Source organism: Leucoraja erinacea, chromosome 22 (assembly GCF_028641065.1).
Source record: "Leucoraja erinacea ecotype New England chromosome 22, Leri_hhj_1, whole genome shotgun sequence".
NCBI classification, from domain to species: Eukaryota; Metazoa; Chordata; class Chondrichthyes; order Rajiformes; family Rajidae; genus Leucoraja; species Leucoraja erinaceus.
The window spans coordinates 27,424,893-27,449,686 of NC_073398.1; the positions used below are offsets into that span (position 1 = coordinate 27,424,893).

Sequence of the window (24,794 nt, forward strand, 5' to 3'; positions counted from 1 at the left end):
CGTCACCTATTCTTTTTCTCCAGAGATGCTGTCTGATCCGCTGAGTTACTCCAGGATTTTGCGTCAATCTTCAGTTTAAGTCAGCATCTGCAGTTCCTTCACACACACACTGGTTTGGTGACATATGGCTGAGACAGAGCATCCGGAACGGGTCTACCTGCTTGGGTAGACTGTTCAGCTGATGGAGATGAAGGCAGCAAGCCTGCACCTTCCTCAGCATTTAACCACATCAAACTGTAAGTGAAGAGATCATGGCACTAAGGATATTCCATGTTGCCAATGCTACTTTTATTGAGACTGTAAGCATTAAATATAATGACAAGAGACAACATCAGGTAAGGGAGGAAGCGGGGGGGAGGAAGAAATCATAAACCCAGTTAAGAGTTACAAATGATAATTACTTGCAATCAAGTCACAAGCAAAATTAAAATCAGAGAAAAAGAGGAAGGAACACAGTTTCCTAATGTACATTACACTGCATCAGCTATTTGTACCCACGTTCTGCTCAAAATAAGCGACTGATAGCTAAGCAAACAGGGCATGTACCTTAGAAAGACTCTGTTGGCACCATGTTTTAGGTTTATATATGGTCCAAGCTTGAGCAGACACAGGATTCTAACACTTAACAGTTTGGGTAATATTTTTAAGACATTAATAGGATGAATTCAGGTGCCTCCGCTTCCCATTCTGTCCAAGGCTAATTGATTTTTGGGGGTGGGATAAGGGAAGCTCCAGATGCAACAAAATCCTAAACCTGCTATTGTGAGCAAGCTCAACATAGAGTTACAGATAGAAAATCATTCCCCTTTGTTAAAACATAATAGACAAAATGTTTAAAAACCCATCCAAAAAAAAACAATGCAATAAGCAGGGTATGCAAACTTGGAACCATTTACAAGTTACACAGGAATTTCCCCTTTAACATTCCATCTGTCCTGCTCAGGAACATCTGCTTGAGTTTTTCCTTGAACAGGACTTGCTTTAATTACCTGCCAATCAAACATTGGGTTGTCAAGTGCAACATTTGCCAGCATCTTATTGTGTCACTGGATCTCGCTCGAGATAACCTTAGCTCATAATGTTTTATCAAAGTGCAGACTTTTAAAAAACCCCAACAGGAATGAAAAGAAATCGCCAAATGAAGAGTGCTGATTTATTCTGCAATTCAGGGGGGTTTAAAAGAGAAAAAAAAATTCAGATCAAAGCAAGGAATTAAGTTTCCAGTTCATTTCACAGACTAAGATCATCATCCAATCATGATTAGTATCTCAGCCTCTAACTGCCAACTGTTCATTTGAAAATAGAGGCCAAGTGCAATGAGAGTCTGAATGCCTGAGAGGAGGGAACTGAAAGTAGCAAGTCTCTCTTTTAATGCATTGGTTGGGGGATTGGGAAACACTGAGAGAGAGAGAAAAGGCAGAGGGGAAATCAGTATATTGTTGTCTTCACATGTGGTGTCTTCAGCGTCTGTAACCAAATTCATCAGCGTCATCAGCTCGAAAGTCACCATAGCGCCAGAGGTTCAACTGCAAACAGAGGAGATTATCAATGCAGCAACGAGTGGAGATGAGCAAAGCAGGGGAAGCGTTTCAACAATAAGGCACAAGGCATATTACTAGAAGGGCAGTGACCAAGGGAGGCAGGCAGGTAAGCAGGACTTGGCAAGTTGTCAAATGTGGGAGTCAAAGAGAGAGGCAGTGAGAGAGAGAGAGAGAGAGAGAGAGAGAGAGAGGGAGAGGGAGAGAGGCAGAGAGAGAGGAGGAGGCAGAGAGAAAGGGGGGGGGTCAGAGAAAGGAAGTCAGATAGAGATACAGAGAGAGGGGTAGTCGGAGGAGCAGTCAAGAGGGGAATCAAGGCGGGGGTCAATGGGGGGCAGTCAAGGGGTTGGTCAAGAGGTCGGAGGTCGGGGGGTTGTCAAGGGTCCCAGGGATCCAGACAAGGCACGGGGATGTCAACTGAGGTGGGGTGGGAGTCAAGTGGGATGGGCTCAAGGGGGAGATGGAGGATGGGGGAGATTGAGGATGAGGGAGGGGGGATGAGGGAGGGGGGGGGGGGGGGGGGGGGGGGGGGGGGGGTGTGAGGGACAGAGAACAAGGTCAGGGGAAAGAAGGGATTGCACACTGCTCTTACCCTGGCAGATTTGGCAGCCTCTTGGGCATTCAGGTATTCTGTAATCTGCGTAAAGAGAAAACCAGCTTTAGTCTAAATTGTAACACTAAAGCAACATTCTGCAAATGGGGATAAAGAAACAAAAATACTTGAAATGCTCAAGCAGCATTTTTGGACAGAGGAACATTTAATGTTTACAATATTGCAAAAACTTTTATCAGTATTGAAAAATCTGGTGACAAGACACGTTCAACAATGGAGACAGAGGTGGAGGAGGGGAGATTAAGGATAAATCTGTTTTGTAATCTCATGCCTCATTCATATCCGCAGGATCTTTTGTTCTTACCCTCTGCTCTGCACCTAACTTTCTCCACCTCTTAAAAGTGTTTGACTTTAAATACGTTATCTAGAGAAGCCATGCTGCATATTCTATCTTAGACAGGTCCCCAAGGGGACTCATGAGGCAGAATGGTCTTTAAACATACAGATATTCACTCCTATCTGCTTCTTCCTAATCATGTCTTCCAGGGATGCCTCCTGACCCACTGAGTTGCTTTGTGTCTTTCCCAGATACCCACATATCCACACTGGTGAGGCCGCATTTGGGGTTTGGTGTAGAGTTTTGATTGCCCTGCTGTTAAGGATGATGTTAAGTTGGAAAGAGCGCAGAAAGGATGTACAAGGGTGTTGCCAGGACTTGAGGTAGCGAGAGGATGGACAGGCTACTTTTATTCCTTGGAGCGCAGGACGAAGAGGGGCGATCTTATAGAGGTGTATAAGATCATGGCGAGAATAGAAAGGGTGATCACACAGTCTCTTGCCAAGAGTAGGGGAAACGATGATCAGGGGACATAGTTTTAAAGTGAGGGGTGAAAGATTTAATAGCAACCTAAAGGGTAACTTTTTCACATAAAGGGTGGTGGGTGTATGGAACGAGCAGCCGGGGGAGGTAGTTGAGGCAGATATTATAACATTTAAAAGACATTTGGACAGATAAATGGATGGATATGGTCCAAACGTGGGCTGGTGGGGCCAGGGTAAATGGGGCATCTTGGTCGGATTGGGCAGGTTGGTCGGACTTATATTATACAGAAAAATATACATCTGCAGCTCCAAGTAGTAAGATTACAACCTGGTATTTTGTATGTAGATAATGCATCATATCCACTCATCTCAGGCAGATTGGATGGTCAACAAAACTGCTCATGATCATTTTGGGAGGGATCAAACATGGACTAACGGAGAGGTAGCCTGGATTTTTAAAGTATTGTTGGGACGCCAGTGATATTGGCAAGGTAAATGTTTTGGGCGTGGTGATGGAATTCTTCTTGAGTGAAGAAATTCCAGAAAATTATGCAAATACTCAGCAGATTGGACAACATCACAGTACAGAAAAATCAATCAACTTCTATGGGTAATGACCTTTCAATAGGAACTGATGTGGTTTGAAGAAAGGTCATTGATCTGAAGCGTTAATTGTTTCTCTTTCCACCAAAGCTGCTTGACCCACTGGGTATTATGAATATGAATGTTATAGGAGCAGCATTAAGCCATACGGCTCATCAAGTCTACTCCGCCATTCAATCATGGCTGATCTATCTTTCCCTCTCAACCAAATTCTCCTGCCTTTTCCACCTTGTCTTGACTCCCTTACTAATCAAGAATCTGTCAATCTCCACCTTAAAAAAAAACCTAATGACTTGGCCTCCACAGATTTCTGTGCCAATGAATTCCATAGATTCACCACCCACTGACAACATAAATTCCTCCTCTTCTCCTTTCTAAAGGGTTGCCCTTTTATTCCAAGGCTGTGCCCTCTGGTCCTTGGGTCTCCCACTTGAGGAAACCTCCTCTCCACTATCCAGGCCAGAACAAAATCTCCAGCATTTTGTTACACGCTGCCAATATTTGAAATGCGGTCCTTTGCCTCTGGAATTTATTTCTTGATGACTGTGTTACAACCGAGTGGCTTGCTAGCTCACTTCAGAGGACAGATAAAAGCAGGTTAATAATCCTAAAGGACATTCTTGAAGCAGTTACATTTTATATCAGTTCTCCAGGTGTTGTGATTATTTTTTTTCTTATGCCAACTCCTAAATGATCACATTTATTGAATTCAGTTTCACCATTGCTGGTGAGATTTGAGGTTTTTAAGGTGTTTAGTTCTGGCTCTTAGTTAGGCCAGGATGGGCTCAAGATTGGCTTATTCTACACGGATCACTGGTAATCCTCCCTCTAGAAGGCCACGCAGAATACTAGACACTTCAGAAGGACACTGAACAAACACGAACTGTCTTTCAGATCAGACATTAAACCATCTGCGCTCTCTAGGGTGAATAAAAAACATCCCATGCCTTTAATTTAAAAGTGAGAAAGGGAAATTTCCCAGTAGCCAGGCCAATAATCAGACTTCAAAAAACCCTAGAAACAATTATGCAGTCATTATCACATTTTTGTCTGGGGGATTACACTGTTTGGGATCAACTTCCACTGTTTTACACTACAAAAAAGTGTTTGACTGCAATGTGCTATAGTACATTCCGAGGCCATGAAAAGGTTTATAAAAACACTAGGTTTTCATTCATTTTATTGGCCAAACAGCCTGCCAGCACATACACACAATCAAGGCCGATGCACAAAGAGTAGCTGTTAAGGTGAGGCGCTGCAGAACTGTAGTGAATTCATGCTCAAAGAAAGGAGCCAACAGATTCTGTAAGGCAGGAGTGAAATAAAAAAAGCCAAATAAGAAAAATACCGCAAGAAAATGGATGTGGAGGCAGCAACATCATTTTTATGCAATATAACAGCTCAGCTCAGACACTCGGTCCAGGAATTACAGAAAATTTATCACACAGAAGGTCTTCTGGACAATCGTGTCTGAGACAGATTAAAGAGCAGCACAACCCAATTCCACCTCCCAGTGTCACGTCTGTGGCCCTGCAGGTCTCAGTTATTCATGCACATTTCAACTAATAACCTTTCAGGCATATGCTCCACATCCTTTATGGCTGCAGTATGAAATGTCGCGTCATCTTCCCTCCGAACCAGTTATCTTAATCAACTTGTTTTTGACCCCTTTTTCTTATTTAATCCATCAAGTATCTCATATTATGTACCTCAGTTACTATATCTCACTATCTCATCCTCCTCTGTTCCAAAGAACACAACCCAAGCTTAGAAGGGTTTCGGCCCGAAACGTTACCTATTTCCTTCGCTCCATAGATGCTGCTGCACCCGCTGAGTTTCTCCAGCATTTTTGTGTACCTTCCAAGCTTATCTAATGCCGCTTCACAGCTCAAATCTTCCTGACTTGAAAATTGCTTTGTAAATTTTCTCCACGCCTTCTCCATCTTTCCTCTCGTATGATGACCAGAAATATATACAATAGAATCATAGAGACATGTAGTACATAAACAGTCCTTTGTAGCACTGACTCCGCAGAGACCATGTTGTCCTTTTCATTCATTTTTTATTCTCCCCACATTCTCATCAACTCCCCCCGACTCTCCCACTCGTCTACACACGAGAGGCAATTTACAATTAACCTACTAAACCCACATTTCTTTGGGATGTGGTAGAACAGGGTAAAAATCCTTAGTCACAGGGAAAATGCATAAACTCCACACAGACAGCGAGCAACCTAGGTCTTTAGCGCTGTGTGGCAACAGAACAGACATTTTTTAGGTCTAGTGCTGCCCTGCTCCTATATTCCATGCGTCAGCTGATAGAGCAAAGCATCCTGCTTGCTTTATAAACCATCTTATTAACCTGTTCCTGCTTCTTTAAGGATCCGCAGACAACCACTCCATATCCTTTTATTTTTCCTGCCTTATTCAATTTCCTCCCATTTATCGAGGAGACACTTTTTCTCACAGAGAGTTGTGAATCTGTGGAATTCTCTGCCTCAGAGGGCGGTAGAGGCCGGTTCTCGGGATACTTTCAAGCAAAGATACTTTCAAGAGAGCTAGATAGGGCTATTAAAGATAGCGGAGTCAGGGGATATGGGGAGAAGGCAGGAACGGGGTACTGATTGGGTATGATATCAGCCATGATCACATTGAATGGCGGTGTCTAGCTCTCTCTTGAAAGTACCCAGAGAACCGGCCTCCACAGCCCTCTGAGGCAGGGCATTCCACACTCACAACTCTTTGTGTGAAAAAGTTATGCTGCAAATATGGTCAGGAAAATATTTAAGAACCTTTCCCTTATCCTCAATTCCCACACACAGATTCCCTTTTGGCCCTCTTGCTATTAATACTCTAGACATGTTCTTTGCCAAGTTATTTATTGTTCTTTATACGCATACAACATCATTGAATTAAAAAAAAACTTTAATTGTCAATAGTTTCTCATTCTCATTCTTGCTTTTCTTCTAATGCAGCAGAAATCACTGCTACATTTTCTACATTCTACCAGGCTTTCTGGTACTCCAGCCTCTTGGGTGTTTGACATTAGCCATTTCCTTTGTCTTCCCCTACCCTCCATGAACTTATCAGCAGGCTCTGGTTTAGCATTTCCAACCTGTTTCTTCATGGCAGCTTTTAATCTCAATTTAGAATTTATCTTTGCCTAGACCTTAAGGCATCGTTATTCTCCTGCTAATCTACCTGCCTCTCCTCATTTACATTCAACTCTTTGACTAAGATTTTGGTTGAATGTAAATGATAGAACTTACTTCTCATTCTCTGGCTGAGTGTTCATTTGATGCTGGAGATTTTGCCCAAAACCCCTTTTACACTATTTTTAATTTGCTCTCTCAAATGTAATTACATTGAATGTTTGAAATCAAATTTAAAAATCTGATGTTAAAAGATTGATATTAATAAAAGCTATCATGTTTGAAGTAAGGAAATATGCTTGCTTAATGATGAAGATTGGAGATTAGATATTTTGGATATTTGACCTGAGGTAATTACCATGAGGAAGGATCTTGGGCTCAGATCAGGAGTTAAGGCCCTGTCCCACCTACGTGTCCTTGGCAGGCTAATTACGCAACCTCGTCGCCGCGTTGAGGCGTGACGGTCCCGCGAAGGTCGCGCGCGTTATCATTCTCCCGCACAGCCGTCTGGAGCGCGTCACGTAATTTGAAGATGAACATAAAATGAAGGAGTAACTCAGCGGGACCGGCAGCATCTCTGGAGAGAAGCAATGGGTGATGTTTCGGGCCGAGACCCTTCTTCAGTCTGAAAGTAAATGCAAATTGGAAGGGATGCCATCTACATCTATCTATCTATACATAACTAAAACTCTGATCTTGTTATCTTCCAGTTTGGCAGTCTTTCTATTCGCGCAAAAACGGTTTGCGATAGAGCTACAATTTTTTTACCAGTTCACTCACAGTTCACCTGTGCTGCGAGTGCGCCAAGTTTCATTCCAATCGGTTGAATGTCGTAAAAGTTAGCGAGGTTTAAAAATCTTAAAAACCGCGCGTGCGCAGATCGATCTCTTATCCTGCCAGTCGGCGCCGCGCAGATTAATCTCTTTCCCTGTCACTCCCGGGGACGGTCCGCCCCTTCCTGCGCCATAGCGTCTTTACTGGAGCTGAGGGTGGCCGGCGGAGGTTTACAACCGGACCTTCGGAGGGACCCGAAGCAGCCCAGCCCCACCATGCTCCAAACAGCAGCCCCGCCCCAGAGTCGGAGACGTCGCTAATGATTCTAATCCCGGCGGAGGAGAATGACCAGCGACCATTGTGAGTCCCCATCGCACCGCCAATTCCAGCCATTACCCCTCTGGCCCCGCTCGCTGACTCCTCCTCCCCTCCCTCCCTCTCTCCCCCTAGATGCCCCCCTCTCCCCCATGGCTCTTCCCCGCCTTTTCTCCAAGCTTACTACCCCTGCCCACACACCCCTCTCTCCCCCCATAACTGCCCCCTGCCCACATACCCCTTCCCCCACAAACCCCTCTTCCCACACACACACCCCCCCCACACACCCCCCCCCCTGCCCCCCCCCCCCCCCCCCCCCCCCCCCCCCTCCCCCCCCCCCCCACCCCCCCACCCACCCCCGGTTTTAAAATTTTTTTTTTTAGAAAAAACGCCACCCCCTACAGCTATGGTTTTTTGCCCACTTATCCAAAGCCCCCCCCCCCCCCCCCCCCGCTACACACCCCACTTCACTCCTCCCCCCCCCCCCTTGCACACATGAAGAGGAGGGGGAGGGAGTGCTTGGGGATGAGGGGAAATGAGCCGTACCTGCGCAATTAGGAGCTATGGGTGAGTGGTGGAATATTACGTTGGGAAATGGGTTGCGTTGGGGAACCAGGCATCCCGTATGACTGGGACCCAATGGGTCCCACTTACTCTAGTTATCTATAATTCCTTCTTAGATGCAGAAGAGGTTGTGGCACCCTAGAAAATGGCAACTGTGACACCACTGTTCAAAAAAGGACATAAAGATGTGGCCAACAAATACAGGCCGGTCTGTTTCATTTCAGAAATGCAGAGAATCTTTTAGAAATAACAATCGGGGATGAAGGAGGAAAGTCCAGGAGACAGTGCAGAATGATTTATTAGAACCATTTCAACCCTGCGAGAATTCAAATGCAAGATTTGACGGTAGAAGCTAGGGTTATTCTTGGAGCAAAATCTGAGAGATTATTTGACAGAGGTGTACAGACTGTTCCAAGTTCAGGTTGGGGTAGAGAGAATTTGTTTTCATTAGTGGATAGCTCAAGGACTAAGGAACAGAGATTTAAAATAATGGGGTAAAGATAGCATAGAAAAATGCATTGTAAAACCAACAAAGGAGGCAGGATATTTTAGGTCCTGCTATGTGTCAGCCAGTAATCTCATGATGAGCAATCCTCTGAGGGAAGATGATGGCAGTATAATAGAACTTTACATTGAGTTTGATGGTGATGTATTAAAGTTAGAAACTAGAGCCTTAAATGAAACAAAATCAATTACATGGTATGGCATGTTGCCGATGGCAGAGTCAAAGAGTTATACTCTACATATAGTGCATTCTACATTATACAGTTATTCAGCCCAACTTTCCATGCTGACCAAGTTACCTACCTGAGCTAGTCCTATTTGCTTGCATTTGGCCCAGGTCTCTCGAAATCTTTTTAATCCATGTACCTGTCTTCATGTCTTTTGGACATTGTAATTTCACTCACTTCTACCATGTCCTCCGATAGCTCATTTCTCATACCCACCACCCATTTGTGTGAAAACATTGCCTTTCCGAATCCCTTGAAATCTTTCTCCTCTCACCTTAAATATATGCTCCCCAGTTCTGAACTCCCCTCCTCTATGAAAATGACTGTGATCGTTCACTTTATCTAAGCCCCTCATGATTTTAAATACCTCATCTCTCAGCCTCTTATCTTCTCTGGGGAAATAAACAGGCTATCCTGTCTCTTCTTCTAACTTAACTTTGGCATTGTCCATGTAAATCTTTTCTATACCATTTCCAGCTTAATACAATGAATGCCACATGACCACAACTGGAAATGATTGGAGATTTAGTTTGGGGAATTAGATTAGAAGGTAAAATAGTAGGTAAACAAACATTTAAAACATGATTTCATAACTCACTATGACCATACATTCTACTCAGTATAAAAAATTCATCAGAATCATAATCCATCCGTAGCTAACTAAAGAGGTTAAGAATAGTATTAGATTTAGAAAGACATGATGCTGCCTAGCAGAGCATAAATGAAAGGATTGTAGATGAGTAAATAGAGGAAGTGTAGGATGAGCAGCCAATCACGTTGAAAAATTCTCAGATATTTGTACAGCTAAACAAAAGCTAATATTTAAAACATGTAATGGACCACAAAATAAAGATTGGAACTTATTTGATATGTTGAGGTAGATGATGAAATAGCATTTTTAGTAATATGTGAAAATTGCAAGCCGCATGCATGAAATTTTATTTTTAGGACCAGTGAGTTAGCCTGGAAGTAATTCTGACATAGAATGCTATTAAAAGTTAACATTTTCCAAGATATTTTACAATGAGATCAGTTAATACTCGGAATTTTCATTTAATTCACTGATTTCCCTTGATTCCAATAGGGCAAGGTGTAAAGTAGTGCAGTCTGTGGGGAAATACTGCAACTTCAGAGTTTCCCTGCTAAACTACACGCAACCAGTTCTATGGTATAATATTGAATGCTGATAGTTTTGCCAGCATTATAACTGCAAAATATGAGCCAATGTTTCCATAGATTAGTTTTGTCCTGTCAAGCATAGGCCACGTCCTCTGGTTTTATTGTAATGGACGAGGTGCGATAACTTGTCGTGGTTTCCATTATCTAGTCATTTTACAATCCTTAAAACACAAGTCACAAATAAATCACTCAATATACTCTTTGCTACTGTGATGCATTCTACTTAATTTACTGTCCCCTGTGTCTGTCCATCCTCTTCCTCTCAAATCATTCTGGTTCCACCATTCTATATTGTTCCTGTATAGAACTTGAACTGTACATACTATTTTAAGTGAGGATGCATCAATGATTTACAAAGAGGAAAGATTAACTTAATTATAACTCACTGACTTCTTAATGCATCCCAATTCTTGATGTATTGCACTTGTGGCCATTCAGCATTGTTGTGATGTCATTCAGTGCTCATCTGTGCATTTTTTTCCCCTGGGTTAGTACACTAGATCCATCTGCCCCTTTTATTTTCACTGTGACATTCTAATTGAGTTATTGGCATGATCAAGAAAAATTGCTTGAAAATGCTGCAAGGTACATGCATTGCGCTGAATTAGCCAGAGATGCAAGTACATTTAAGAATATCCTCAAGGTTGAGGCCTATATTTAACATTTGTGGCTTGAGAGGTTAGGAACTTGCAGTATAGTCAAAAGCATGTGAAAAACAATAACTAAGGTTTAATGTTTAAAATATAGTCCAACAAATTCTATCACATATCGGATCCCTTGCTGCATTGCAAACAATTCTATATCTCTGTATATCTCTGGAACTCTCTGCCACAGAAGGTAGTTGAGGCCAGTTCATTGGCTATATTTAAGAGGGAGTTAGATGTGGCCCTTATGGCTAAAGGGATCAGGGGGTATGGAGAGCAGGCAGGTACAGGATACTGAGTTGGATGGTCAGCCATGAGCATATTGAATGGGCGGTGCAGGCTCGAAGGCCTGAATGGCCTACTCCTGCACCTATTTTCTATGTTTCTATGTTTGTATATGATCTTCCACTTATTTTTTTTATTTATTCAATTTTGGGACATGGGCACAAATGGCAGGGCCAGCATTATCGCCCATTCCTAAATGTTCTTGAGACGTTAGTTGTAAGCGGCCATCTTTCTCATAAAGGTACTGCCACAGTGCTGCTTTGCAGGGAACTGCAGATTAGATATATTTTCAAATCAGGCTGGTGTGTGATTTGGAAGGGGACGTGCAGTTGCTGGTGTCTTGTCCTTTGTGATGATAGAGGTCTTGGATATGAATGAGCTGATGAGGCAGTCAAGGCAGGAAATTGCAGTATTGTACGTGGTATTGCAGTGTGACTGCTGCGCACTCGTGGTGGAGTGGAAGATGGGGGAGCAATTTTTCCAACACTCCCCTGACTTGTAATTTATGAAAAGATTGTGCAGTGTCAGGATCCCATCCTCAGCCTGCTCTTGCATCAAAAGTATTTATGTCACTAATAACTCAAGTTGCTGGTCGACAATGACCCCTCTCTCTGTCCCTGTCCCAGGATGTGAAGGTGATGCATTGATGATAGAAAATGACCACCGGGTGGCGCCTGCAATGGCCACCTCACCAACAGTCTGTCTCGTCACTTCCTTCTTTGTTGTTTTTTAGATTGTGCTAAATGTATGTTTTAATATTCGTTAGCTTGTTATATGCGGGGGTTGGGGGTGGGAGAAACTTTTTTTTTATATCCCTTAACTCGACGGATATGCAATTTATTTCCGTATCGTATTTCTGTTTGCACTGCGGCCTAACATCGTGGAGCTGGCGGCCTCTGCTGGAGACCGACTTCAGGAGCACCAACTGCAGGAGCCTGCGGACTTTAACATGGTTAGGGACCAACTTCAGGAGCTCCAACCGCAGGAGCTTCGACCGCCCCGACGAGGGGGGTTCGATCGCCCCGACTGGGGATGGTTCGACTGCCCCGACCGTGGGAGAATAAAGAGGAAGAATATTGGACTTTCTTGCCTTCCATCACAGTGAACAATGTGGGGAATCCGTTGTGGTGGAAGTTTATGTTAACCTTTAAGTAGTTGTGTGTCTTGTTGCTTTTTTTTAATATGGCTATATGGTAATTCGAGTTCCACTGTGCCTTAATTGGTACACGTGACAATAAACTGACCTTTGACCTATGAAATGCAATTGAACATTAAGAGTACACGTTAGACTTTTTATTGGCAATTGTCCCAAAATCATTTGTAGCACAAATGTTACTTGCACTTATCAGCCATGGACGTTGTTTGGGATTTGCTGCTTCATTTGCTGTGGAATTGCCAATGAGGTTGAACAATATTTAATTATCAGTAAATGTCCCTACTTCTGATCTTATGATGGAGGGAAGGTCACATGAAGCAGTTGAAGACTGGGCTAAGAGACCAACCTCAGGAACTCCTGCAGTGATGTCCTGGGGCTGGGATAATTTGACCCCTAAAAGCCACAACCTTTCTTAATGTGAGATATGACGAGAAATGTTATCTACTTGATGTCAACTAATGTTCATTGTACCAAGCTTCCTTAATGCCCCACTCGATCCAGTGCTGCCTTGTTGTCAAGGGTAGTTACTCTTGCCTCACTCTGGAATTCAGCTCTTGTGGTCCTGGTAAAACCCAAACTGGGCATTAATAAGCAGGTTATCTGCAATACGGAAATTACATCACCAACATGGACCTGAAAACTTGAGCTTCCTCAACCGTATACTCCCATTACTTGCCAATCTTTCAGATCCAGCACTGATATATAATGTAGACACAAAATGCTGGAGTAACTCAGTGGGACAGGCTGCATCTCTAGAGAGAAGGAATGGGTGATGCTTCGGGTCGAGACCCTTCTTCAGACTGATATCAGGGTAGTGGGCAGTACAGAGATGGAATATAGTCAGAAACAGTGAAATGATCGCCAAGCCTAAGCTTGGTCTTGCCAATATACAGGCGAGACCAAGCACAGGCTTGGCGATCGTTTCACTGAACACTTCCGCTCAGTCTGCCTTAACTTACCTGATTTTCCGTTTGCTCAGCAATTTAACTCCCCCTCCCATTCCCAATCTGACCTTTCTGTCCTGGGCCTCCTCCATTGTCAGAGTGAGGCCCAGCGCAAATTGGAGGAACAGCACCTCATATTTCGCTTGGGAAGCTTACACCCCAGCGGTATGAACATTGACTTCTCAAACTTCAAGTAGCCCTTGGTTTCCTTCTCTCTCCATCCCCTCCCCTTTCCCAATTCTCCCACCAGTCTTACTGTCTCCGACTACAATCTATCTCTGTACCGCCCACTCCCCTGACATCAGTCTGAAGATGGGTCTCGACCCAAAACGTCACCCATTCTTTTTCTCCAGAGATGCTGCCTGTCCCGCTGAGTTACTCCGGCATCTTGTGTCTACCTCTAATTTAAACCAGCATCTGTAGTTCTATCCTACTGATATTATGTATGTACTTATTTCCCGTGAGAATTTTGTTACAGAATCAGACATGATCTATGATCTTTGATTGTTCCTGCCTCTATAGCTTCCTCTGACAGCTTGTTTCATTATATCAAATCAAAGTTGCTATTTTGTAAAGATGTTGCTGTATCTCCTCAATGGTGGTGCTGTGTTCAATGTGGACCCTTCACCTGGGTTTCTCTTTAATTCATGTGGAAGATTCATTGAAATTGTCCTTTTATGTGGGAAAAAATGTCCACAATCATTAGCACTCTTCCCAGTAAAGAACCAGCTCTGAGGGGGGTATTGTAAGGGAGAATGTGCTTATAATCCAACATTCTCAGTTGATATTAGAGAAATTTATAAATCAGAATTCTATGCACTGATCTGCGGATCACCATGAAATGCTGCAAGCACACACGAGGACTCAAGGCCCGCAGAGAATAAGCAGTGCGCTATTAAGATTACTCCTGTTTACAAACTAATCTCCATAGAAACCATCAGCTTTTTCTAGGGCTCAAGGAGATAATGCTCACAGGTCATGTACAATAGGTTTAGGTGTAGGCTTATTATTGTTACGTATACAGAGATATGATGAAAAGCTTTGTTTTGCATGCTACCCAATCAAAACAGATCATTCTATACATAAATGCAATCAGGCTAAATCAAGTACAATAGGTAGAGTGAATAGAAAGATAGAGAATGCAGAATATTGTTCTCAGCATTGTAGGTAGATTTACAGATAGAAAAGAGATTTTAAATGAGTAGCAGGCATGTGGAACTTGCTGATGGTTAAAATGCATACATTTAAAGGGAAGCTAAATTGTAAGAGCAACAAGAGCAAATACATTGATTAAATTTGGTGGGGGAGAGTGTATATTGGAGAGGCTAGAATTTGGGTGTAGAGTAGGGTTGGGGGAAAATATATAGTATGAGCATTTTTCAAAGATCAGGGCTGAATTAATATGAGGCAGTGATAGTAGCAATCCAAATCAGGATTTAGTAGAAAGTCGTCCATTTGAAATATTAACTTTCCCTCACCACATTTTGTGCCTGATCTACTGTACATTCCAGTAATATCCTGTTTTATTTGAAAAAATATATCAATTTATGAAATCACAGAGGACAAGGTAATAACGGATTGCTAAGATCGCCAGTTTTTATTTATTTCTATATCATGTTTTTTTATCAGAATGACAATCCACAGCAAAAAGTACAACCTAAATTGTTCATTGAAACCAGATTATTAACTAGACTAACGTTATAAAAAGCAACTTGAAAAATCTACTTTTAATTTAAAGAAATAAATTAAATCATGAAAGACATGGTAAAACAGGCGATATTTTGTGTGCAGCATGTGACTATCTTCCATCACCAGTAGTCATGTTTGCAGCAAAGATCCTATAGATCTTTGGTTTGAGGAACTTCAGCGCTGAGTTGATGAACTAGAGTCTGGGGTTTAGACACTGAATCAGGGGAAGATGAAGTTACCTGGACAGTTTGTTCCAGGAAGTGGAGACATCCCTTTGGCTAACTACTGTGGATTTCGTTAGTTGTCAGGGATAGAGGAGAGTGGGACTATGACCGAGACAGGTATCGGGATTCTGATGGAAGCTTTCGTTCCTGCATTTGTCCAATAGGTATAAGGCATCTAAGCCTAAATCAAAAAATATACCCTGAAAAATGATGATCGCAGGACTGTTGCCTGAACTACACGCAAAATGGCAGAGATAATAAGATCAGAGCATGAATTAGTGTGGGAGAAAAGATCTTCATTTCATCAGGTAATGGGGAAGAGAGCTGTTCTATTGGCGTAGCTTCCCCTGAATTGCGCTGGGACTAGTTCCTTGTAAGTAAAATAACTAGGGATGTACAAAGGGCTTCAAACTAAATAGTAAGTGTGGTATGTTGCATTAGTTGGGCAGTAAAGCAAGGGTTTAGGTGAAGGAAATTTTAGATTGCCAAAGAGAAAGGCTGAGGAAAAAGTTTAGGGACAAAAGGGGACTGCAGGTACACAGATAAAGGTGTGTGTGAAATTGGAGGAAAAGGCAGGAAAATCTGTGAGATCCGAAATTAAGGGCTCTTCACCTGAATGCACGCTACATTCATAAAAATATGTTGGAATTGATCTAATCTTGTGCATTGAGAAAGTGTTAATAAATAAGCTTGTGTTTAAAGGGCCATCCATGGGAAATGTTCACCATATGATGGAAGCTTCTATTAAATGTAACTTAGTTCAATCTGAAATCAGGGTCCTAAATCTAAACAATGTGAACTTTGAAGGTATGAAGCAAGAGTTGGTTATGGTGCAGTGGGGAACTACACTAAGACAAGCAAGAGCATTTAAAACACTTAATACATGTTTGCAACAAATATACTATATATCGCTTTTAATACCTAAGAAGTTAAAGATAATATTAGATCAAAGGAAGAGGCTTATAATGTTAACAAGAACAGTAAGCCTAAGGATTGGAACAAATAACAGAATTCTGCAAAGGAAGGCATTTATAAAGGAAAGCAGAATATGAAAATAATCCAGAGAGATACATGAAAACAAACTGCAAAAGCTTCCACAGATATTTAATACAGAAAATAATTAGCAAAAGTTAATGAGATTCTTTATGGACTGAGACAAGAACATTTATAGTAGGGAGTAGGGAAACAGTAGAAATATTGAACAAATGTGATGTATCTATCTTGTCAGACAAAGTTGAATAAACATTCAGGAAACAGTAAAAAGGTCTAGAGAGAATGAAGATTTGAAAAAAATTAGAGGTAATTGAAATTTCGAATGGTTAGGCATAAAGAAAAAGGTGGTGGAGAAGGATGTGATGAAGGATGAGATGGTTGATAAAGGCTGAGATTGATGGCATTGAGAGAAATCATTTGGCTCAGAAGATCAAGATGCATAATCAGTTTAGGTAGCAATCCACAGGTCCTAGTCAATAAGCATCCAAACAGTAGCTGCACTGTGGGGCATGATACAAATTAAGAAATAATGAGGCTTGTTTAAAAAAACAGCAATGCAATAATCATGGATGAATTTATATAGATTAGACAAAGCAAATTGGTAAAGGTAGGCTTGAATGTGGCTTCATGGAGTGCATTCAGGCCAATTCCTCAGAACAATACACTATGGAGCCAATTAAGGAACTGGCTATTTTTAATCATACAAAGTAATCGTAACATAATACTATTTCCCATTCTGTTTGAAAGCGTGATGCTTGTGTCTAAAGCTGATGTTTTCAATGTAACTAATGACCATTATCAAGGGATGAAAGCAGACTTGGCCTGCCTATTTGTAGGTTACGTCGAACAATCCTTGTTCCATACATACCAGGGCCCCATCCCCAACCTCTACCTCCGCTACATCGACGACTGCTTTGGTGCCACCTCCTGCACCCGCACACAACTGACTGACTTCATCCACTTCACCACTAATTTCCACCCGGCACTGAAATACACCTGGACCATCTCCGACACTTCCCTACCATTCCTTGACCTCACTATCTCCATTGCAGGTGATAGACTTCTAACCGACATACACTATAAACCCACTGACTCCCATGGCTATCTGGACTACACTTCTTCCCACCCTGCTTCCTGTAAGGACTCCATCCCCTACTCCCAATTCCTCCGTCTACGCCGTATCTGCTCCACGGATGAGGCGTTCCACACCAGGACATCTGAAATGTCCTCACTATTCAGGGAACGGGGGTTCCCCTCCTCCACCATAAATGAGGCTCGCACCAGGGTCTCTTCCATACCCCGCAACACTGCTCTCTCTCCCCATCCCCGCACTCGCAACAAGGGCCGAGTCCCCCTAGTCCTCACCTTTCACCCCACCAGCCATCACATACAAAAAATAATCCTCCGTCAGTTTCGCCACCTCCAACGTGACCCCCACTACTGGCCACATCTTCCCATCTCCCCCCATATCTGCCTTCCGCAAAGACCGCTCCCTCCATAACTCCCTTGTCAATTCTTCCCTTCCCTCTCGGTCCACCCCCTCCCCGGGCACTTTCCCTTGCGGCCCGCAGCAGATGCAACACTTGTCCCTTTACCTCCCCCCTCAACTCCTTTCAGGGACCCAAGCAATCGTTCCAGGTGCGACAGAGGTTTACCTGCATCTCTTCCAACCTCATCTATTGCGTCCGCTGCTCTAGATGTCAGCAGATCTATATCGGTGAGACCAAGCGGAGGTTGGGCGATCGTTTCGCCGAACACCTCCGCTCGGTCCGCAATAACCTAGCTGACCTCCCGGTGGCTCAGCACTTCAACTCCCCCTCCCACTCCGTCTCCGACCTCTCTGTCCTGGGTCTCCTCCGTGGCCACAGCGAGCAGCACCGGAAATTGGAGGAACAGCACCTCATATTCCGTTTGGGGAGTCTGCACCCCGGGGGCATGAACATCGACTTCTCCCAATTCTGTTAGTCCTTGCTGTCTCCTCCCCTTCCTCAGCTCCCCTGCTGTCTCCTCCCACCCTCCAGCCTTCCGGCTACTCCTCCTTTTCCCTTTCTTGTCCCCACCCACCCCCACCCCTGATCAGTCTGAAGAAGGGTTTCGGCCCGAAACGTTGCCTATTTCCTTCGCTCCATAGATGCTGCTGCACCCGCTGAGTTTCTCCAGCTTTTCTGTGTAACCTTGGCTAAAGATGCTTTGGTAAATAGACTCAACGCAAAACAGTAATAAGAACTGGCAGAAATTTAAGGGAATATTTAATACTTCTTAACATGTACACATTCCGTTCAAAAGACAACAAAAATAGTGATTTATTCTGGCTAAGTAGATAAGTATGGTAACAAATTGAAAGAAGAATGTGCGAAGATTAGTGGTAGGCCAGAAAATTGGAAGCATTTTGAAAAACACCAGAGAATGACAAAGAGGGGAGGGAGAAATGGATTATAAGAATTAAGTAGCATTTAAGTACTTAAGGAAGTGACTCTAGAAATCGTGGACTCTAGAAATCGTGGTGATCATTTTCCAATGTTCTATAGATTCAGGATCAGGATCAGTTCCTGCACATTTTAAGAAAGGAGTGAGAGAGAAAACAGGGAATTTTAGACCAGTTAGCCTGACATCAGTGGTGGGGAAGATGCTGGAGTCAATTATAAAAGATGAAATAGCAGCACATTTGGATAGCAGTAACGTGATCGGTCCGAGTCAGCATGGATTTACGAAGGGGAAATCATGCTTGACTAATCTTCTGGAATTTTTGAGGATGTAACTAGGAAAATGGGCAAGGAAGAGTCAGTCGATGTCGTGTGGACGTATAATCCTTAATGTACCTGGACTTTCAGAAAGCCTTTTATAAGGTCCCACACAGGAGATTAGTGGGCAAAATTAGAGTACATGGTATTGGGGTTAGTGTATTGACATGGATAGAACATTGGTTGGCAGACAGGAAATAAACAGTAGGGATTAACGGGTCCCTTTCAGAATGGCAGGCAGTGACTAGTGGGGTACGCCAAGGCTCGGTGATGGGACCGCAGCTATTTACAATATACATCAATGGTTTGGATGAAGGGATTTAAAGTAACATTAGTACATTTGCAGATGACACAAAACTGGGTGGCAGTGTGAACTGTGAAGAGGATGCTATGAGGATGCAGGGTATAATGTGGATAAATGTGAGGTTATCCACTTTGGTGGCAAGAACGGGAAGGTAGATTATTATCTGAATGGTGTCAGGTTCATAAAAGGGGAAGTACAACGAGACCTGGGTATCCTAGTACCTCAGTCGCTGTAAATAAGCATGCAAGGACAACAGGTGGAGAAGAAAGCTAATGACATGTTGGCCTTCATAACAAGAGGAGTTGAATATGGAATCTGTGGAATTCTCTGCCACAGAAGGCAGTGGAGGCCAATTCACTGGATGTTTTCAAGAGAGAGTTAGATATAACACTTAGGGTCAATGGAATCAAGGGATACGGGGAGAAGCAGGAACGGGGTAGTGATTTTGGATGATCAGCCATGATCATATTGAGTGCCCTTTGGTGCTGATTCGAAGGACAGAACGACCTACTCCTGCATATATTTTCTGTTTCTATGTAATGAACTGTAAGGTTGGAAGCTGTGGAGAGGTAATTTCCTGAAGTGATGAGATATTCATTGGTCTGGAGTGATTAGTCTGATGTTCATTGGTGCGTCTGTGGTCAAGGCGTAGGTATGAAGCTTTGTCCTAGAGTCTAACTTCAGCAAGGTAGAGGTTAGTCTACTAGACCACAGAGACACCCATCTTATCTGCAGTTTTGACGGCATGTTTGGGGTTGGAGCGGAGTGACTGGAGGTCACCGGAGAGGGTGGAAGGTGGTTCAGAGACGACTTCAAGGTGGTTTTGGAGTTGGGAGTGGTGATGAGATAAGAGGAGGGAGGAAGGTTTTTTGGTGTGGTCAGTGGCAGGGAAGAGTGGCCATGTTAGTGTCAGGAGACGCGGCTTGGAGGTGGCCGGGAAGCAGTGATGAAGTCTGGGACCCCCCCAGGCTTGTAATCCTTCGTGACATCAGGAAGCAGCAATGCATAGATCAAAGCGTAGATCCAGCAGAGGTGTAAGAAGAGCGGAATAGGGTGGAGTGCAGGTGTCAGGGGTTATGGGGAGGAGGCAGGAGAATGTGGTTAGGAGGGAGATATAGGTCAGTCATGATTGAATGGCAGAATACACTTGATGGGCTGAATGGCCTAATTCTGCTCCTATCACTTATGACCTTATTGCCTTATGGTGCTTGGCATGTTTGAGAGGATGAGGCCAGGAGCTGCATGAGTGACAGATAAAGGGCATGAGGTATCAACGCAGGGCAGAGAGGGTAGAGTGTAGGGAAAATTGTTGGGAGAAGCAATGAATGGAATGTAGAGCAGCGATTATGATTTTGCAAACTTCCCTAGATTCTGGATTCTAGTAGATTGGAAAACCTATCAACTCCTTTACAAAAGAGGGAGACAGCAAACACGAAACTCTGTCATTGGTAAAATATCATCATAAAAAGTAGGAGCCTTGATATCTAGAAAGTGGTTGTACAATTTAATTTAAGGGCCTGTCCCACTGTACGAGGTAATTCAAGAGTTGGCCCAAATTTTCCCCTGATTCGAACTCGGAGAATGTCCGTAGCGGGTCCGTAGGAGTTTGTGGATGTCTCGTAGCGGCTCGTACGAGTAAAAAGTTTAAAAAAATTCATCACGACATTCTCCGAGTTCGAATCAGGGGAAAACTCGGGAGAACTCTTGATTCAATTCAATTCAATTCAATTCAATTCAATTCAACTTTATTGTCATTGCACAGATACAAGTATAGGTACAACGAAATGCAGTTTAGCGTCTGGTCATAGTCATAGTGCAAGATAGGAATTTTAAAAAAAAAATACAGACCAAGCATACATTAGAGTAAGAAGAGTACTGGTTAACAATGTGGATGGAGAGACCAAAGATATCTAACGACGGGAATCCGAGTTCAGCAATGTAAGTGTGTTGTTGAAAAAGCTGTTCCTCATCCTGCTAGCTCGAGACCTGAGGCTCCTGTACCACCTCCATGATGGGAGGAGAGCAAACAGTCCATGGTTAGGGTGAGAGGGGTCCTTGATGATCTTCCTGGCCCGTCTCAGACACCTTTGGTGCGAGGTTGATTTACCTCATACAGTGGGACAGGCCCTTTCGTTTAGTTTAGAGATACTATACAGCAAGGAAACAGGCCCTTAAGCCCACCGAGTCCGCACCGACCAGTGATCCCGTCACATTTACACTATCCTACACACATTAGGGACAATTTACATTTATACCAAGCCAATTAATCTCCAAACCTGTAAACCTTTGGAGTGTGGGGGGAAATTGGAGAAAACCCATGCAGGTCACAGGGTGAACGTACAAACTGCGTACGGCCAGCACCTGTAGTCATGAATGAACCTGGGTCTTTGGCGCTGTAAAGCAGCTACCACCATTCCACCCATTCATACAACATGAACATAGTTTTGTGAAAAGGGACGGGCGTTGGACAAATTTATTTGAGTTCTTTTAAGACATAACTGGCAAAGTAAATGAAGGGGAACCAGAGGTTATGTATCTGAATTCCCGGAAGGTATATGATAAAATGTGCCAGATAAAAGGTTAGTATACAATGTCACAGCTAAGGAATATGGGATAACGTATTGGCACGGAAACATTGTGAGAGAAGATGGATTGCTTTCAAACTGGACAACTGTAACTTGCAAGTGCACCCCAGCAGTATGAACATTGACTTATTTAACTTCAAGTAACCCTTGCTTTCCCACTCTTTCCATCCCTCCCCCTTCCCAGATCTCCGACCAGTCTTACTGTCTCCGATGGCATTTTATCTCTGTTTACTTTGTGTTACCTTCTCCCAACTAAAGGGCCTGTCCCACTTTCATGACCTAATTCACGACCTCTGCCAAGTTTGCCCTTGACTCATACTCGCAGCATGGTCATCACGAGGTCATAGGAGGTTGTAGCAGGCCGTGATGCTAGTCGTAGGTACTCGTGGCATCAAGTAGGTCGGGGCGTTTTTCTAGCATGATGAAAAAAGTCCACGAGTAAAAAAGGTCATGATTTAGGTTGTGAAAGTGGGACAGGACTTAACAATGATCCATTCTACATTTTTCTTGATCTCCATTGCTTTTGCCCTGTTTTCACACCTTACATTTCCTTATCTGTGTATCTTCCTCACCCCTGACATCAGTCTGAAGAAGGGTCGCGACCCGAAACGCCACCCGTTCCTTCTCCCCAGAGATGCTGCCTGTCCCGCTGAGTTACTCCAGCATTTTGTGTCTATCTTAGGTGCAACAGGGATTTTATTTGGCTCTTCAAGATAATCAATATGCTGACAATACTAAATATGGCAGGAAATGTATCTGTGAAATATGAAGGGGTGCAGATAAGTGGCTGACCCAGTATTTGGCAGTTGGAGCACAAATGTGGGAAAATGTGGAGCCGTAGAGAACATTGAGCTTTCTGCATTATTCAATAATATCGTGGCAGCTCTGATCTTGGCCTCAATTTCACTCTCCCCATTGGGAGGGGAAAAAAGAAAGGCAAAATATTAGTTAAATGTAAAGAGACTTTAGAATGCCGCTGTACAAAATAATCTGTGAGTTTCTTCAGAGATAATCAGAGTAAGTTGGTACACAGGTGCAAGTACTTGGAAAAACATATTGCAAGGATAATTGAGTATAAAGTATGGTAACTCTGCTGGCAAAATCACAACTGGACCACAGCGTAGAGTTTTGATCTCTTTGCTAAAGGAGAGATACTGTTGCTTAGGAAACAGTTCAGAGAAGGTTCTCCTGGTTAATTGCTGAGATGGAGTTCAGAGAGCATGACATGGTGGTGCTGGAGGGGGAATGCTGCCCCTCATGGAGAAATGAAGAACTACTTTCAAACCAAGTGGTTGCCATTTAACGCAGACACACAGTAAGGATTTTGTTTTACTCTCAGCGGATCATGAATCTTTGGCAAAGACGACAAAGAAGGGACCAACCATAATTAAGAGTACATGTGGCGACTCTTTTGTGTACTGTGTATCCAAAAACAAAGAATTTTATTGTACCTTCATGGTACACGTGACAGTGAAGTATCTAGCTATCTATCTGAAAAATGGTGTGGAGAACAAGGTAGTGAAGAGATCATGATGCTCGAATAGGGTGTGTGGGGGTAGGTTCAAGCATGGTAAAGATGTTCTTCACAAACCACCTATCGCGACAGCCTTACACCAGTTAAATGAGCACATGGAGAAAGCTGTGGCTCATATATGTCAGAGTGCTGTGGACTCAAGTTCCAATCCAGTCAGATGACTACAAAACTATTAAACTAGGGCATTGTTTGAAAATGGGGATAGAAAAATTATTGGTATTAAGGAGCAATGTCTGGTGTCCTGGTCAAATGCAGCACTCAATCAAGATCTGTAAAATTATTATCTGATTGTCACATTGCTATGAATTGGAGCTTACTGGATATAAATTGGCTGCTGTTTCCTACATTACAACGGTAACTGCACCTTGAAAGTACTTAATTGGATGCTAAGTATTTTGTACATCCATAAATTGCAAAAGATGAATTACAAATCAAAATCTTTCTTCTTCTTAGGGTATCACCATTATATATGAATTATAGCTCAGCAACGCTTAGCAACCACAAGCAAGGAACAAGGAGCAAATTAACCAAAAAGGGCATCCTCTTCATGCAAAGGATGTTGATAACAGATTTTAAATGCCACAAGATTCATCCATGCAGAAAGAACAGCTGTCTGCAAAATTATTTTGTTTTCTCCTTCACTAACAAGTTTCTACAACTCCATTCCACAATGATAATTTCTTATAATTTCTTACAAGTCCATTATGTGGAAAGAGAAGAGCCTGAAAAGGTCACTGTGATATATTGGTACTATGATGCAACATACATTTCAGTTTGCAGTAAAGGATTATACAATTTTTAAAACAGTACTTGTTCCATAAAAATCTTTCCTATTCCGGTGGGATTTGCAGGAAAGAGGTTGGGGCAATCCTTATGAAAACATGCAAAACCAGAATTATCAGTTTGTAAGATGAAAGTGTTTGCAGACAGATCTGTCTAGAGCAGATAGGTCGTTGCAGGGAGTGGTGTAGTCAAGTTCACAGAACACCCCTTGTACTACATCCTTGCACATCTCGGTACTAATAAAACGGACTTTTAGCGGCCATTTTCCTTCATCCTCAAACATGCACCAAAGCTGATCTCCACAAGATCTACCATTTGCAATAACCTAGCTGATGTTGTTCCCGCTTCCACTTCCGTTTGCTATGCACTTTAATGATAAGCATAGATGTTTTTGTTCCTTCGTTAATTTGTTATTGAGGGCCACCCACCACCATACCCCACCCACCGCATGGACCTTCAGCCAACCTCATCCAATATCAGGCACTATTTCACCCACGTGGCACCTCCCACAGGGAAGGAACAGATTCCCTATTTCAGCTGTGGGTGCGAGGCAAGGGTTGAGCAAGTTAAGCACAGGGTTTGGGCTGAGTGGTGGTGAAATAGTAACCAGTATTAGCAAAAGCTATAAAGGAACATATGCTATGCATCCTCAGCATTTCAGTGTCTAAAAAGATCCAAACAG

The 24,794-nt window shown here is 43.0% G+C and overlaps 1 protein-coding gene across 1 annotated transcript in view; it reads right to left on the minus strand.

Annotated features, from left to right (window-relative positions):
• Nucleotides 1-266: 266 nt before the first annotated feature.
• snd1 (staphylococcal nuclease and tudor domain containing 1) overlaps nt 267-24,794 on the minus strand; it is a 736,770-nt gene continuing 712,242 nt past the window's right edge. Inside the window, exons 23-24 of the mRNA XM_055653291.1 lie at nt 2,131-2,175; nt 267-1,526 (exon numbers count right to left, since the gene is read on the minus strand). Of these exons, the coding sequence (XP_055509266.1) occupies nt 1,461-1,526; nt 2,131-2,175 (111 nt within the window). The 3' untranslated portion in view covers nt 267-1,460. The remainder of the gene's footprint in view (nt 1,527-2,130; nt 2,176-24,794) is intronic.